The sequence below is a fragment of the Chiloscyllium plagiosum genome, chromosome 6, assembly GCF_004010195.1.
Source record: "Chiloscyllium plagiosum isolate BGI_BamShark_2017 chromosome 6, ASM401019v2, whole genome shotgun sequence".
In the NCBI taxonomy this organism is placed as follows: Eukaryota; Metazoa; Chordata; class Chondrichthyes; order Orectolobiformes; family Hemiscylliidae; genus Chiloscyllium; species Chiloscyllium plagiosum.
In genome coordinates, this window is record NC_057715.1 from 115,228,410 (window position 1) to 115,240,888 (window position 12,479).

At 40.9% G+C, this 12,479-nt stretch overlaps 1 protein-coding gene across 2 annotated transcripts in view; it reads right to left on the reverse strand.

Moving 5' to 3' along the window:
- Positions 1-12,479, reverse strand: part of rsf1a (remodeling and spacing factor 1a) — a 113,157-nt gene that overhangs the window by 11,767 nt on the left and 88,911 nt on the right. Inside the window, exons 12-15 of one of the 2 annotated variants that reach the window (XM_043692489.1) lie at positions 8,432-8,499; positions 7,124-7,331; positions 4,146-4,339; positions 1,464-1,649 (exon numbers count right to left, since the gene is read on the reverse strand). In XM_043692489.1, coding sequence (XP_043548424.1) covers positions 1,464-1,649; positions 4,146-4,339; positions 7,124-7,331; positions 8,432-8,499 — 656 coding nt within the window. The remainder of the gene's footprint in view (positions 1-1,463; positions 1,650-4,145; positions 4,340-7,123; positions 7,332-8,431; positions 8,500-12,479) is intronic. The other variant, XM_043692490.1, reaches the window with a different exon arrangement.

Here is a 12,479-nt window from a genome sequence, read left to right on the forward strand (position 1 = left end):
TTAAGAGGCATTTGGATGGGTATATGAATAGGAAAGATTTGGAGGGACATGGGCCGGGTGCTGGCAGATGGGACTAGATTGGGTTGGGATATCTGGTTGGCGTGGACAGATTGGACCGAAGGGTCTGTTTCCATGCTGTACATCTCTATGACTCTAGGACTCTATTTTGCCAGTGGCTCAGGTAATAGTCCAAAATAAGGAGGTCCCTAACTGCTGAAATTCTTCCAGTACTACATTCTATCAATGTTGTTGGTACCAACAGCGATAAAACCAGATGCGTCCTCTCCCAACCAAAGTCCCTCTCAGACCTTAAGAAGATTTCCTCAGTCCTTGTACCACGCTAGTAATACAGTCTTCAAGACCAGTGTTTACAAGTTGTGTTACACAGGAAGGAGGAGCAGAGAGATTTAGGCCAGTGAGCCCCTCCAATTTAACCGGAAGCAATCCAAGAAGGCCCAGTAGCAAAAGCCTGGGAACCCAAAACAGAACTGCAGAGTGCAGAGCAACTTTGGGGGAGTTGGTAATCTCCTTCAATTGGTTGTATAGACTGGTAGTTTATTGGCAGCACAGTGGTTAGCACTGCTGCCTCACAATGATAGGACCTGGATATGATTCCAGCCTTGGATGACTGCATGGAGGTTTCACGTTCTCCTTATGTCTGCATGGGTTTCTGCTGGATGCTATGGTTTCTTCCCATAGTCCAAAAGTGTGCAGATTGGCAGGATCAGCCATGCTAAATTGTCCCATAGTCTCCAGGGATGTGCAGGCATGGTCGGCTAACTATGGAAAGTGAGGGGTTACAGGGATAGGGTGGGATGATCTTCAATGGCTTATCTGTAGGGATTCTATGGGATTCTGTGACAGAGAGACCAAAGTTAATGCTCTGGGGGCATGGGTTTAAATTCCACCATGGAATCTGGCAGAATATGAAATCGATTCTAAATCTGGAGTTGAAAGCTAGTATTAGTTTCACAGATACCATTACTAATGTTGACTGTTGTCAAAATCGAATTGTTCAGTAATTTACTTTGGGGAAAGAATTCTACTGTAGGTCTGGCTGACATGTGAGCCAAGACCCACAGCAATGTGTTTGACTCTTAACTGCCTTCTGAAAAGCAACACTCTGCTCAAGAGCAAATAAGGATGGTCAACAAATATATACCTAGCAAGAATAAAGAAAAATTTAAAGAAAAATGCATTTATCAATAAATAATATTTTTAAAAAATGCATTCAAATCCACAAATTCTAACAGAAATGAGAACTCAACTGCAAGTTAGAAGGAAGCTGCTTTAAAGGCTAGTTGGATAGCCTTGAAACTGGGGTGAGTTGAATGCATACAGGTTGGATACTTCTAGAATAATGTGGGATTTTTACAGAAAATGCAAAGGGTTTGCAATTGCATCAGGGCCTTTACAATGTTGAAGAAATGAATTATACGGCAGATGGAGAACCATTTTCTTACCATCGCTTGCTGTAATGTACAGTCTACGCTTTCGTCCCCTAAGTCTTTCCTTTCTACTCGCACCACTTTTCATAGATTTCTCAGATTCAGAATCTTCCCTGTAGTTCACTTTTTTAGCCTGGTTCCGCTTTGATCGCCTCCTCCTCATGTCTAATATGTCACTGTAACAACTTGACCCTTCACTCTCTGTAGAGGAGAAGATACTTGTTAATAAACTAAGCACTCTTCAAGCACGAGAACCTCAGATGAGAGGTGGAAGACTTTTTATATTATGAGACATAACTCAATAACTGGTAGACTTGAAATGAAAATTTACTGTAGATGAACCTGGATTCAAAGCCCATGCCTTTGCACTAATGTTGATCAATTTTAATTCAAGGAAAAAACTTCGGATGTAGAATAACAGATCTGTTACACACTATGTGCCACGAACTATACAGAACTGTGATTCAGCTCTCAGTCATAATACTAATTGCAGTCCAACCAATATCAATGCCCTCCATGCATAAATGTCAGTTATCTGCAGGCAAAATCTTCATGTTGAGAAAGATGCCATGCTTTTGTTAGTTTTAAACACATCTAACAGGAGAATACAAAGCTCTATAGGATTCCAAAGTGACTCCATCAGACAGCAAAAGGAAATTTTAAACTTTGGTTTCACACCAGGCTAGAGTTCCAAATAAGTCATTGTATTTGAAATGTTAACTCTGTTTCTCTCTCCAGGTCAGCCAGACCTGCTGAGTTTTGTAGAACTTTGTGATTTTATTACAGATGGGCCATGCCCACTGAAGTTCCAATTGGTGCAAATTACCACTTAGTATGTTTTTGGGAGCTTGATCAGATGAAAGAAAGAAGACACATTTGCACAGTTCCTTTCACAACCTTGGAACATTCAGTGTTTCTGGGCTAATTATGGACTTTTGAAGATGCAGTAACGTAGGAAGTATAGCAGTCCATTTGCGATCAGCCAAGTTCCTTAAAACAGTAATGCTATAATATTTGGATGAACCAGTTTTCAGTGATTTCGGACTGAGGGATAATTGTTGACTAGAACACCAGGGGAAAAAAAAAATTCTCTTCAAAATAATGGCTCTGGGTTTTTTTTTCAGCTTCTGTCTATGGGGTATTACAGGTTCTTGTTTAACATGTTCTCTGAAAGAAAACCTTTAACACACTGTCCATTGCCTGGATTTGCAGGTCCTGTTGAGATCACATCTTCAGAAGTATTCACTGATTCTTTCGAACCAAACTTTGCCCGTCTCCTCCCATGCATCCTTAAACCAACCATGACATCCCAGTCCCATCTCAAGACTTCATGTGAAATTAGCCACTGCCAAAATGCACCATTTTGACCAAGCTTTCAGTCACCTTTCTATTATCTCCTTATGCAGATTAGAATCAAACTCTGTTTGATGGCACTCTTACAAAGTGTTTTGGGATATTTTCTGCAGAGGTGCTACATAAATGTAACTTGTTGAGTAGCAATTAATGCCATTCTACCTATTTAACTCCCACTGATTTTTTTAATCTAGTCTTCTACCAAGCAAAAAAAACTTAAAGCCAAAACATTTGAAAGCAGTAACCATGATAACCTGACTGCAAGCTTGGTCCCTTAGACTGTGTTACCGGAAATACAACAGTGGCACAATTCAAGGTACTTGACATAAAGCCAGTGTCGCTTGCAGTCATGAAACAAGCATCTCAATATTATGGTAGAAGGACTCAAATTTCCAGAACTATTGGTCAGTGTATTGAGTATAGGAGTTGGGAGGTCATGCTGTAGCTATGCAGGACATTGGTTAGACCACTTTTGAAATATTATGTGCAATTCTGGTCTCCCTGCTATAGGAAGAATATTGTGAAACTTGAAAAGGGTTCAGAAAAGATTTACAAGGATGTTGCCAGTTTTGGAGGGTTTGAGCAATAGGGAGAGTCTGAATAGGCTGGGGCTATTTTCCCTAGAGGGGTGACCTTCTAGGAGGTTTATAAAAACATAAGGGACATGGATAGGATAAATACACAGGGTCTTTTCCCCAGCTGGGGGAGTCCAGAACTAGATGACAAAGGTTTAAGGTGAGAGGGAAAAGATTTAAAAGGGATCTAAGGGGCAATTATTTTCATGCAAACAGTGGTGCATATATGAAATGAGCTGCAAGAGGATGTTGTGATGCTATTACAACATTTAGAAGGGATCTGGATAGGTAAATGAATAAGAAGGGTTTAGAGGGATATGGGCCAAGTGCTGGGAAATGGGACTAGATCTATTTAGAATATCTGGTTGGCAGGGACAAGTTGGATTGAAGGATCTGTTTCCGTGCTGTACACATCTACGAATCTATAACTATAGCTTGAAGTGTTAGTTTATTCCGATCTTTTAAAACCTCTTACAACACTGCACTGCAACATAAAAATTAGACAAACTAGAAATATAAATGTTGATTGATCTGATACAAAGCATTGAAACACTTGAAAGCCTCCAGTCTGTAACAAGTTCATTAATATCTCAGCTGGGTTGGAGTCAAAACACCATAGTTAACCTTAGGTCTAAGGTGTGAAAGGCATTCTAAGAATGTACCGTTGTTCTTGATAAAACATAGCCTCATGCATGCTGGAACTGAGAATTCCAAACTCAGCAACTTCAGAATAGTGGGGGTCACAACCAAATCGTAAAACCCTTTTTACCTCCATGCTCCTCTTCATCCTCTTCATCCTCATCCGAATATCTCTTGACTTGTCTTCCTCTCAACCGCCAACTCCTCCTCATTGGCTCCACGTATTTCCGGTGCCTCCCTCGCCGAACCTCAAAACCCTCGTCGTCATTTGAGGCAGGGTCTGCCTCACTATCTCTGTCAGAGATCTCAAATTCTTCTTCACTGCTAAATGGGCAAATGTTATTTTTTTTTTTAAAAGTGATTAACTGTGGTTCATCGCTGGCTTGCTCTGTCACATATGTTCTTTTAAGTGACATTAGCTACCACAAAAGATATCAAAGAATGTGAATACATGAAAATTGAATTGGCATGTGGACATAAAGTGTCAGCACTTTCTAACTACTGTTTATTTTTCAAAAATAATATTTGCCTTGAGACAGAACAGCTCATGAAAAAGATATTGGCCATCTACTGCTACATCCTGTGTTAATACCCAGAATAATGAAAGGAGAAACCTCTTAGGGTTCAAGGTAAATTCTGTTTCAGTAGCCTCATTTCACTCTCTTGCTACAGGACTCCCAAGTGATAATGTCTCTACCTTTCAGGCAGGTATTATCCCTACTCCTGAAGTTCAAGTCCCAACTGCTTCAGAGGTGATTAGATTGTTTAGAAAATCTCCAATTTCTGATCTAACAGCCCAAAACAGGTAATCTACCTCAAAACCAAGAGTAGGTCATTCGCCCCTTTATGCCTAGTGGCCAGTCAATTAGATCCTGGCTAATGCATAACTCAGAGGAGAAAGTGAGGTCTGCAGATGCTGGAAATGTGTTGCTGGAACAGCGCAGCAGGTCAGACAGCATCCAGGGAACAGGAGAATCGACATTTCGGGCATAAGCCTGAAGAAGGGCTTATGCCCGAAACGTCGATTCTCCTGTTCCCTGGATGCTGTCTGACCTGCTGCGCTGTTCCAGCAACACATTTTCAGCTAATGCATAACTCAACTTTATTAATATCCTTGAATACCCTTATTCAACTAATCCATCTAAATCTGAAAAGCACGAATAGCTGGATGCTTCTAAAGAGAATTCCAGTGATGTGACTCAAAGTGCTTCCTGATGTCCCTCCTAAATTGCACTCATTAACTTCAGCATTACATTCCCTCATTCTATATTTCCCAACACTTTTCTTATTACTACTCCATGCAACATTTTAAATATATGAACAAGTAGAAATAAGTCATTTGAGCTCTGGAGCTTGCTCCACCATTCAATAAAATCTGACTGTAAAGTGAAATCTGTATTCCTGCCTAACACTATTAACATTTTGCCGCCTTGCATACTAAGAATCTACCAGGGTGAGAAGTAGCAGTGATCATAGAAATTTACACCATGGAAGGAGATCATTCAGTTTATTGTGTGTAGAACAGTTGCCAGCAGCTCCACAGCCTGATCCCACCTTCCAGCACTTAGTCGGTAGCACTGTACCTTATAGGCACTTCAAGTGAATGCTGAATGTTTCTGCTTCTCCCACATTTTCAGGCAGTGAGTTCCATACCCCACTACCCTCTATGAAAAACAAACATCTAGAATCCCCATTAAACTCATACTCTTTGCATTAAATCTATGCTCCCTGGGCCCTCAACCCAGGGAGTCCTATTTCTAACCACAGTTTATCCACACCCCCTTATAATTTCACACGCTCCAATTAGATCTGTTCTGAATCAGAACAACCCTTGCCGATCTAGCTTTCCTTCATGACTAAATATTTTCTAAAGCAGGCAACATTCTTTTAAACCTGTAGAAAATGTAAAAGTTCAAACATGATGCTACTGAATGACAGGACCACATGTATACTCCTGCTATTTCCTCTACTCCTGACATTATATCTGATGGTTCTAGTTAGTGCTGTTTTAGTTCTTCTTGATCTCAAAAGTTCACCCTTCACTCGTGGCATATTTACTACTTAACAGTGACTGACCTTGTGAAATTAGTACGGCATAATTCTATATCAGATTCAAAACCAATTCACCAAATTTGGAAAAGCTTTGACCATGCTCAGATAGATACACAATTAAATGTTGTTCCTTCAAGAGTGAGTGGGCTGGGATAGCATTGTAGAGAAAACAGATGAAATGTGGTTCCTGGACTGGCTTCAATTGCATCAGAAGTTGATGGAGAGCTATCCAAAAGAGGTGTTTTCTCTTGGGCCTGGTTTTTTATTTTTTTTGCTCCTCCTCAGAGATTATATGGCCGTGGACAGGTAGGACTAGGGAGGAGTGGGGTGGGCAAGTTCCTAGTCATCCAAGGTCAAATTCCTGGCTTGTCAGCCTCAAGATTAGGAGCTAAGAAGGCCCACTATATGCTTGTGACATCTTTTTGAGACAGTAGTCACATGTTAAAAAAAGTCATCTTTCTTTTTGTCAAGTAATTTAAACGCGTGTCCTGATTGTTGACCCTCTTGCCAATAGAAACAATTTATGTATTCCATCAAAACCAATTATAATTTTGTATATGATTATTATTAGACCTTCCCTTTATCCCTTTGCTCTAAGTGTACATTGACAATGCTTGCACGGCTGTATTTGTTACACATTCTAAATTGCTGAGACCAAGGTTAAGCCTTACCCCATGGTACTGCTGCAATTAACTTTCAAGATGGTGTTAGATGCCTAAAGAACAGTTACTAAGTGTATACACTAGGGGCTAGTGGTACTTTTGAGCTGTCTCCAAAGGAAAGGGATCGAAAATATGCAGAATGGGAATATATAGATAATATAGACCAAAGACTGTTTGTTTTCCAGACAGTGGTGGTGCTCCTAATGCAGATGAAGCTCTTCCCATTCCAACTACTTCAACTCATCCTTTCAGCATCACCTTTCTATTTCCCGTTCTCTCCATGTAATCTCACCCAGATTCTCTTTAAAAGCAACTGAACTATTTGCCTCAGCCACGTAGAGTTTTAGGTTTGTGTGTATGGAAATCAAAAGAGAAAGAAAGAAATTATCCTCACCTTTCACTTATCCTGAACTCCTCCTCACTCTCATCTTCTTCAAGGGTGCTATCACTGTCAAGATCATTAAGTCTTCGCCTTTTCTTGCGTCTACAGGCAGCTTCACGTGTTGGTCGCTTGCTCTCTTTAGACCCTGCGAGTATAGTAGAGATATCTTTCCCTAAGGACTGTCCAGTGATATTTGCCATATCTTTGCCTCGTCCAGCACCTAATGGATTAAAATGCAAAACAAAAAGCACCCAAAGTCAAAAATAATTAAGTCCTGAGTGAGGAATGGAGTTTTCTTACCTGTGGGACTTCAACAGATTTTGCTGAAACAATCACAGGAATAAAATTCAAATTACCATTAAGCAATGTGCACTTGCTCAAAATGGAATCATTTTATCCCCTAAGGGCCAAAGCCCAAAGTTCTACTGAGGTTGAAAAAATACGAGGGATTACAAAATGTCAAACATTCGTGGTTAGATAGACTTAAGCTACGGTTTGAAGATAATAGGGAAGAATTAAACATAGAACAGTACAGTACTGGCTCTTTGGAACAGTGAAGGTGTCACAACACTCTTATGATTCAGGAGAACAGCAAGTTCAAACCTAGATCTGCTAAATTTATTTAAATTCTTATCTATGTCATCTCCTTCCCAGAGTCCCCTCACCATTCAATAGGATAATGCCTGATATTCTACCTCAGCCTCACTTTCCCACCTTACCCTTACTGCCCAAGAAATTAGTAATCATTATCTTGAATACACCATGACGGGACACCTGCAGCTCTCTTGGGTACAGTATGCTAAAGGTCCATCACTCAGTGAAGAAATTAGTCCTCACTTCAGGCCTAAATGGATAACATTTATTCTGAAAATGACTTCTTGTTATTCTGAAATTCCCAGACAGCAGAACAAATGCCCAATATCTAGTAAGGATGCCTTCTTTCAATACAATTAGAACGCATGGACCAGCTTGAGAAAATCTTCAAACAAAACTTTGCCTTTGGATTTTCAGTTCTCAATCGTTAATACTGTGAATTAGCTGAACATCAATGGTCACACATGGCCTATTCATAGACAATTATGTCTTTGGAGAGATAGTGCATTTAGGATGCAAGTATGCACTCAGTGCCCATTCTCGCCAATATGTTCTGCCTTATGAATAACAGTGACCTGACTTAAAAAGAAACCAGCACCCGATTTACTCACATGAAAAGGGTAAGAAGGGGAAAGTCAGAAATAAATTTCCAAACACAAGGTAATGAATGAAGGATATTGGTGAGAAGAGAATCAAGAGGTGAAAAGACTGACGTGTGACAATGACCTTTGCCCTCTGCCTCCTGTATGTCTTCATGTATTGCTTCATCGATTGCATCATCAAACTCGTCAAACCTGCAGAGTAAAAACAAGACTGTATATAGATCATTTGTGATTCTCTAGCTACAACAAGGCTTCCAGTTGGAACACAATCTTTGCAGAACAGGAAAACTGTGCAAGACCAGTACGCTGCATTTGCAGAAAAAGACTCATTTATAAAAAAAAACCAAGTCACATTATACAGCAATTGTTCAGCAGTTCAGAGCAAACAGTAGTTGATCTATCATTAGACACAATTGCCTTGATTGGCCAAATGACCTTTTATGTTGCACTATTATTTACCCTCTTAATTGGTTTAATTCACCGATTGTGCTTCATAGTGCAAACCATCCATGATAACAGTGGTGTGAATTGGAGGCCAAGATCTCCATGAATCTGATTACTGTGATCACAGAGGGACAAAATAATTTCTCTCAGCCCAATAATACAACAAGGAAAGCCACTTGCTGCCTTCTCTCTCTCTCACCTTTGGCCCTTGGGAGTCCCTTCACCAACCTCTGGTCTGGACTGGGATTTAGATGCATTTTTTCACTTGTGATTTCCACTTAGCAAGACAATATGGAATGTAACAAACAGAAATTGCTGGAGAAACTTAATGGATCTTGCAGCGTCTGTCAGTAGAAAGCAGAGTTAATGTTTTGAGTCCAGAGACTCTTCATCAGAACTGATTCAAATGGACTTGAAACATTAACTTTGCTTTCTATTGACAGATGCTGCAAGGTCTGCTGAGTTTCTCCAGCAATTTCTGTTTTTGTTTCAGATCTCTAGCATCATAGTTCATTGTTTTATTTTAATATGGAATGGAATTAAATGGGGGGATAGGTCATTTGTCCACTTTAGTCTGCTCTGCCACGCAAGGAGGTCATGGCTGATCTGACTGTAACCTTGTCTCCATGTTCTTGCCTATCCCCATATAGGTTTTCATCCCCTTACTGATCAAGATTCTACCTACCTCTGCCTTAAAAATATTCAAGGACCCTGCTTCCCATCCATTGCCTTTTCAGGAAGAGGATGCCAAAAGATTTGCAACCCACTGTGGCAATTCATCTCTTTATCTGTCATCAAGTCATAGAGATGCACAGCTTGGAAACAGGTCCTTCAGTCCAACTCATCCATGCCGACCAGATATTCTAAATTAATCTAGTCCCATTTGTCAGCACTTGGCCCATATCCCGCTATTCATATCTCCATCCAGATGCCTTCTGAAATGTTGTAGTTGTACCAGCCTCCACCACTTTCTCTGGCAACTCATTCTATACACACACCACCATCTGCATGAAGAAGCTGCCCCTTACATCCCTTTTACATCTTTCCCCTCTCACCCTAAAACTATGCCCTCTGATTCTGGACTCTCCCACCCCAGGGAAACTACCTTCTCTGTTTACCCGATCCATGCCTCTCATGATTTTATAAACCTCTAAAAGGTCACTCCTCAGCCTGCGATGCTCCAGGGAAAACAGACCCAGCCTATTCAGCCTCTCCCCCTATAGCTCGAACCCTCCAACCCTGGCAACATCTTTGTAAATCTTTTCTGAATCCTTTCAAGTTTCACAACATCTTTCCTATAGGAGAGAGACTAGAATTGCACACAGTATTCCAAAAGTGGCCTAACCAATGTCTGTACAGCTGCAATGTGACCTCCCAACTCGTATACTTAATGCTCTGTCTTAAAGGAATATATTATTTTTAAACAGTGACCTTTAGATCTAGATTCTGCCACAAAAAGAAACATCTCTTCCATAGCCAGCTTGTCAAGCGCCCTCTGTTGGGTCTTGCCAGTTGTTATCCTGTACTAGGAGTGCTTTTCCCAATAAGCAATTAAGAGGATGGTCGAAATCCCTTCTCACAGGGTTCCTTTCCTTTATTTTTTCATAGAACATGGACATTACTGATGCCTGTCACTGACTGCCCTTGAAGTAAGCCTAACATTAGTAAGGGGGAAAATGCTCGAGTCTGCTATAAAATATACATGATAACAGGAAAACATTAACAGGACTGGGCAAAGCCAGCACGGGTTTATGAAAGACAAATTATGTTTAACAAATTTACTGGAGTTTTACGAGGGTGCCACTAGTAGCATAGTGAAGTGAAAGCCAGCGAATGTCATGTATTTGCGTTTTCAGATGGGTTTTGATTACGTCCCTCAAAAGAGGTTAGTGGGCAAAGTTGAAGTGCAAGGGGTGGGGGTAATATATTGGCATGGATTCAGAATTAGTTAACAACAGGAAACAGAAAGAAGAACAAATGGGTCTTTTTTCCTTTTTGCAAGCAGTGACTACTGGGATACTGCAACAGTCAGTGCTTGGACCCCAGTTATTTACTATGTGTATCAATTACCTGGATGAGGGAACCAAATGCAACATTTTCAAATTTGTTGATGACACAATAATACTGGATGGGATTAAAAATTATAAAAAAAGATGCTATTATCACTATGGCACCATCTGCCCAAGTCAGAACATTTCTTACTGTGAGCAGTAAGGAAACCTGGAGCCCCCTAAAGAAAGCCAGCAATCTTCGCAATACATCTGCTTGACTCAACAGCAGCAGCTGCTTTCTCTTCTTTGATTCAAAGCCTTTTCTAGGCACGAGAACACAACCCACAATCTAATGATATTGTGGGGGACTGCTGGAAGCATCATTTTTCATTAATACAGACTTGTAATGATATAATGCCTTTCATAACCACCGGATATCTCAAAGCACATTACAGCCAATGAAGAATTGCATAAATTAGGCCTTTGTTTTCTATAATTTAGAAAGTTAAGAGATTGAAGTCTTCAAGATATTAACAGGAAAAGACAGGGTAGATAAAGATAAACTCTTTCCACTGATAGAGGATTCTAGAACTAAGGCGGTCTGAGAATAATGGCCAGACCGTTCAGGAGAGATGTTAGGAAGCAATTCTAACTTGTAGTCCAGCAAGTAGGCTAGCTGTTTGTCAGGATGTCCAAGTGTGTGGGGAGGCTGTGAAGAAGGTATCACTGACAGGGAATATTTGCGGACACAGAGATGGGTTCAAGTGCGCATACTTCAACGCAAGGAGTATCAGAAATAAGGTCGGTGAACTTAAGGCATGGATAGGTACCTGGGACTACGATGTTGTGGCCATCACGGAAACGTGGATAGAAGAGGGACAGGAATGGTTGTTGGAGGTTCCTGGTTACAGATGTTTCAGTAGGATTCGGGAGAGTGGTAAAAAAGGAGGGGGGGGTGGCATTGCTAATTAGAAATAGTATAACAGCTGCAGAAAGGCAGTTCGAGGGGGATCTGCCTTTAGAGATAGTATGGGCTGAAGTCAGAAATAGGAAAGGTGCAGTCATCTTGTTGGGTGTTTACTATAGGCCCCCCCAATAGCAGCAGAGGTGTGGAGAAACAGATTTTGGAAAGGTGCAGAAGCCACAGGGCAGTAGTCATGGGCGATTTCAACTTCCCAAATATTGATTGGAAGCTCTTTAGATCAAGTAGATTGGATGGGGCGGTTTTGTGCAGTGTGTCCAGGAAGCTTTTCTAACACAGTATGTAGATTGTCCGATCAGAGGGGAGGCCATTTTGGATTTGGTACTCGATAATGAACCGGGACAAGTGATGGGCTTGTTAGTGGGTGAACATTTTGGTGATGGTGACCACAATTCTGTGACTTTCACCTTGGTTATGGAGAGAGATAGGTGCGCACAACAAGGTAGATTTTATAATTGGGGGAAGGGAAATTACGATGCTGTAAGGCAGGATTAGAGGAGCATACGTAGGGAGCATAGGCTGTCAGGGAAGGATGTCGTGGAAATGTGGAACTTTTTCAAGGAACAGATACGACGTGTACTTGATATGTATGTACCTGTCAGGCAGGAAAGAAATGGTCGTGTGAAGGAGCCTTGGTTGACGAGAGAGGTTGAATGTCTGGCAAAGAGGAAGAAGGAGGCTTACATAAGGTTGAGGAAACAGGATTCAGACAGAGCAGTGGAGGGATACAGGATAGCCAGAAAGGACCTGAAGAA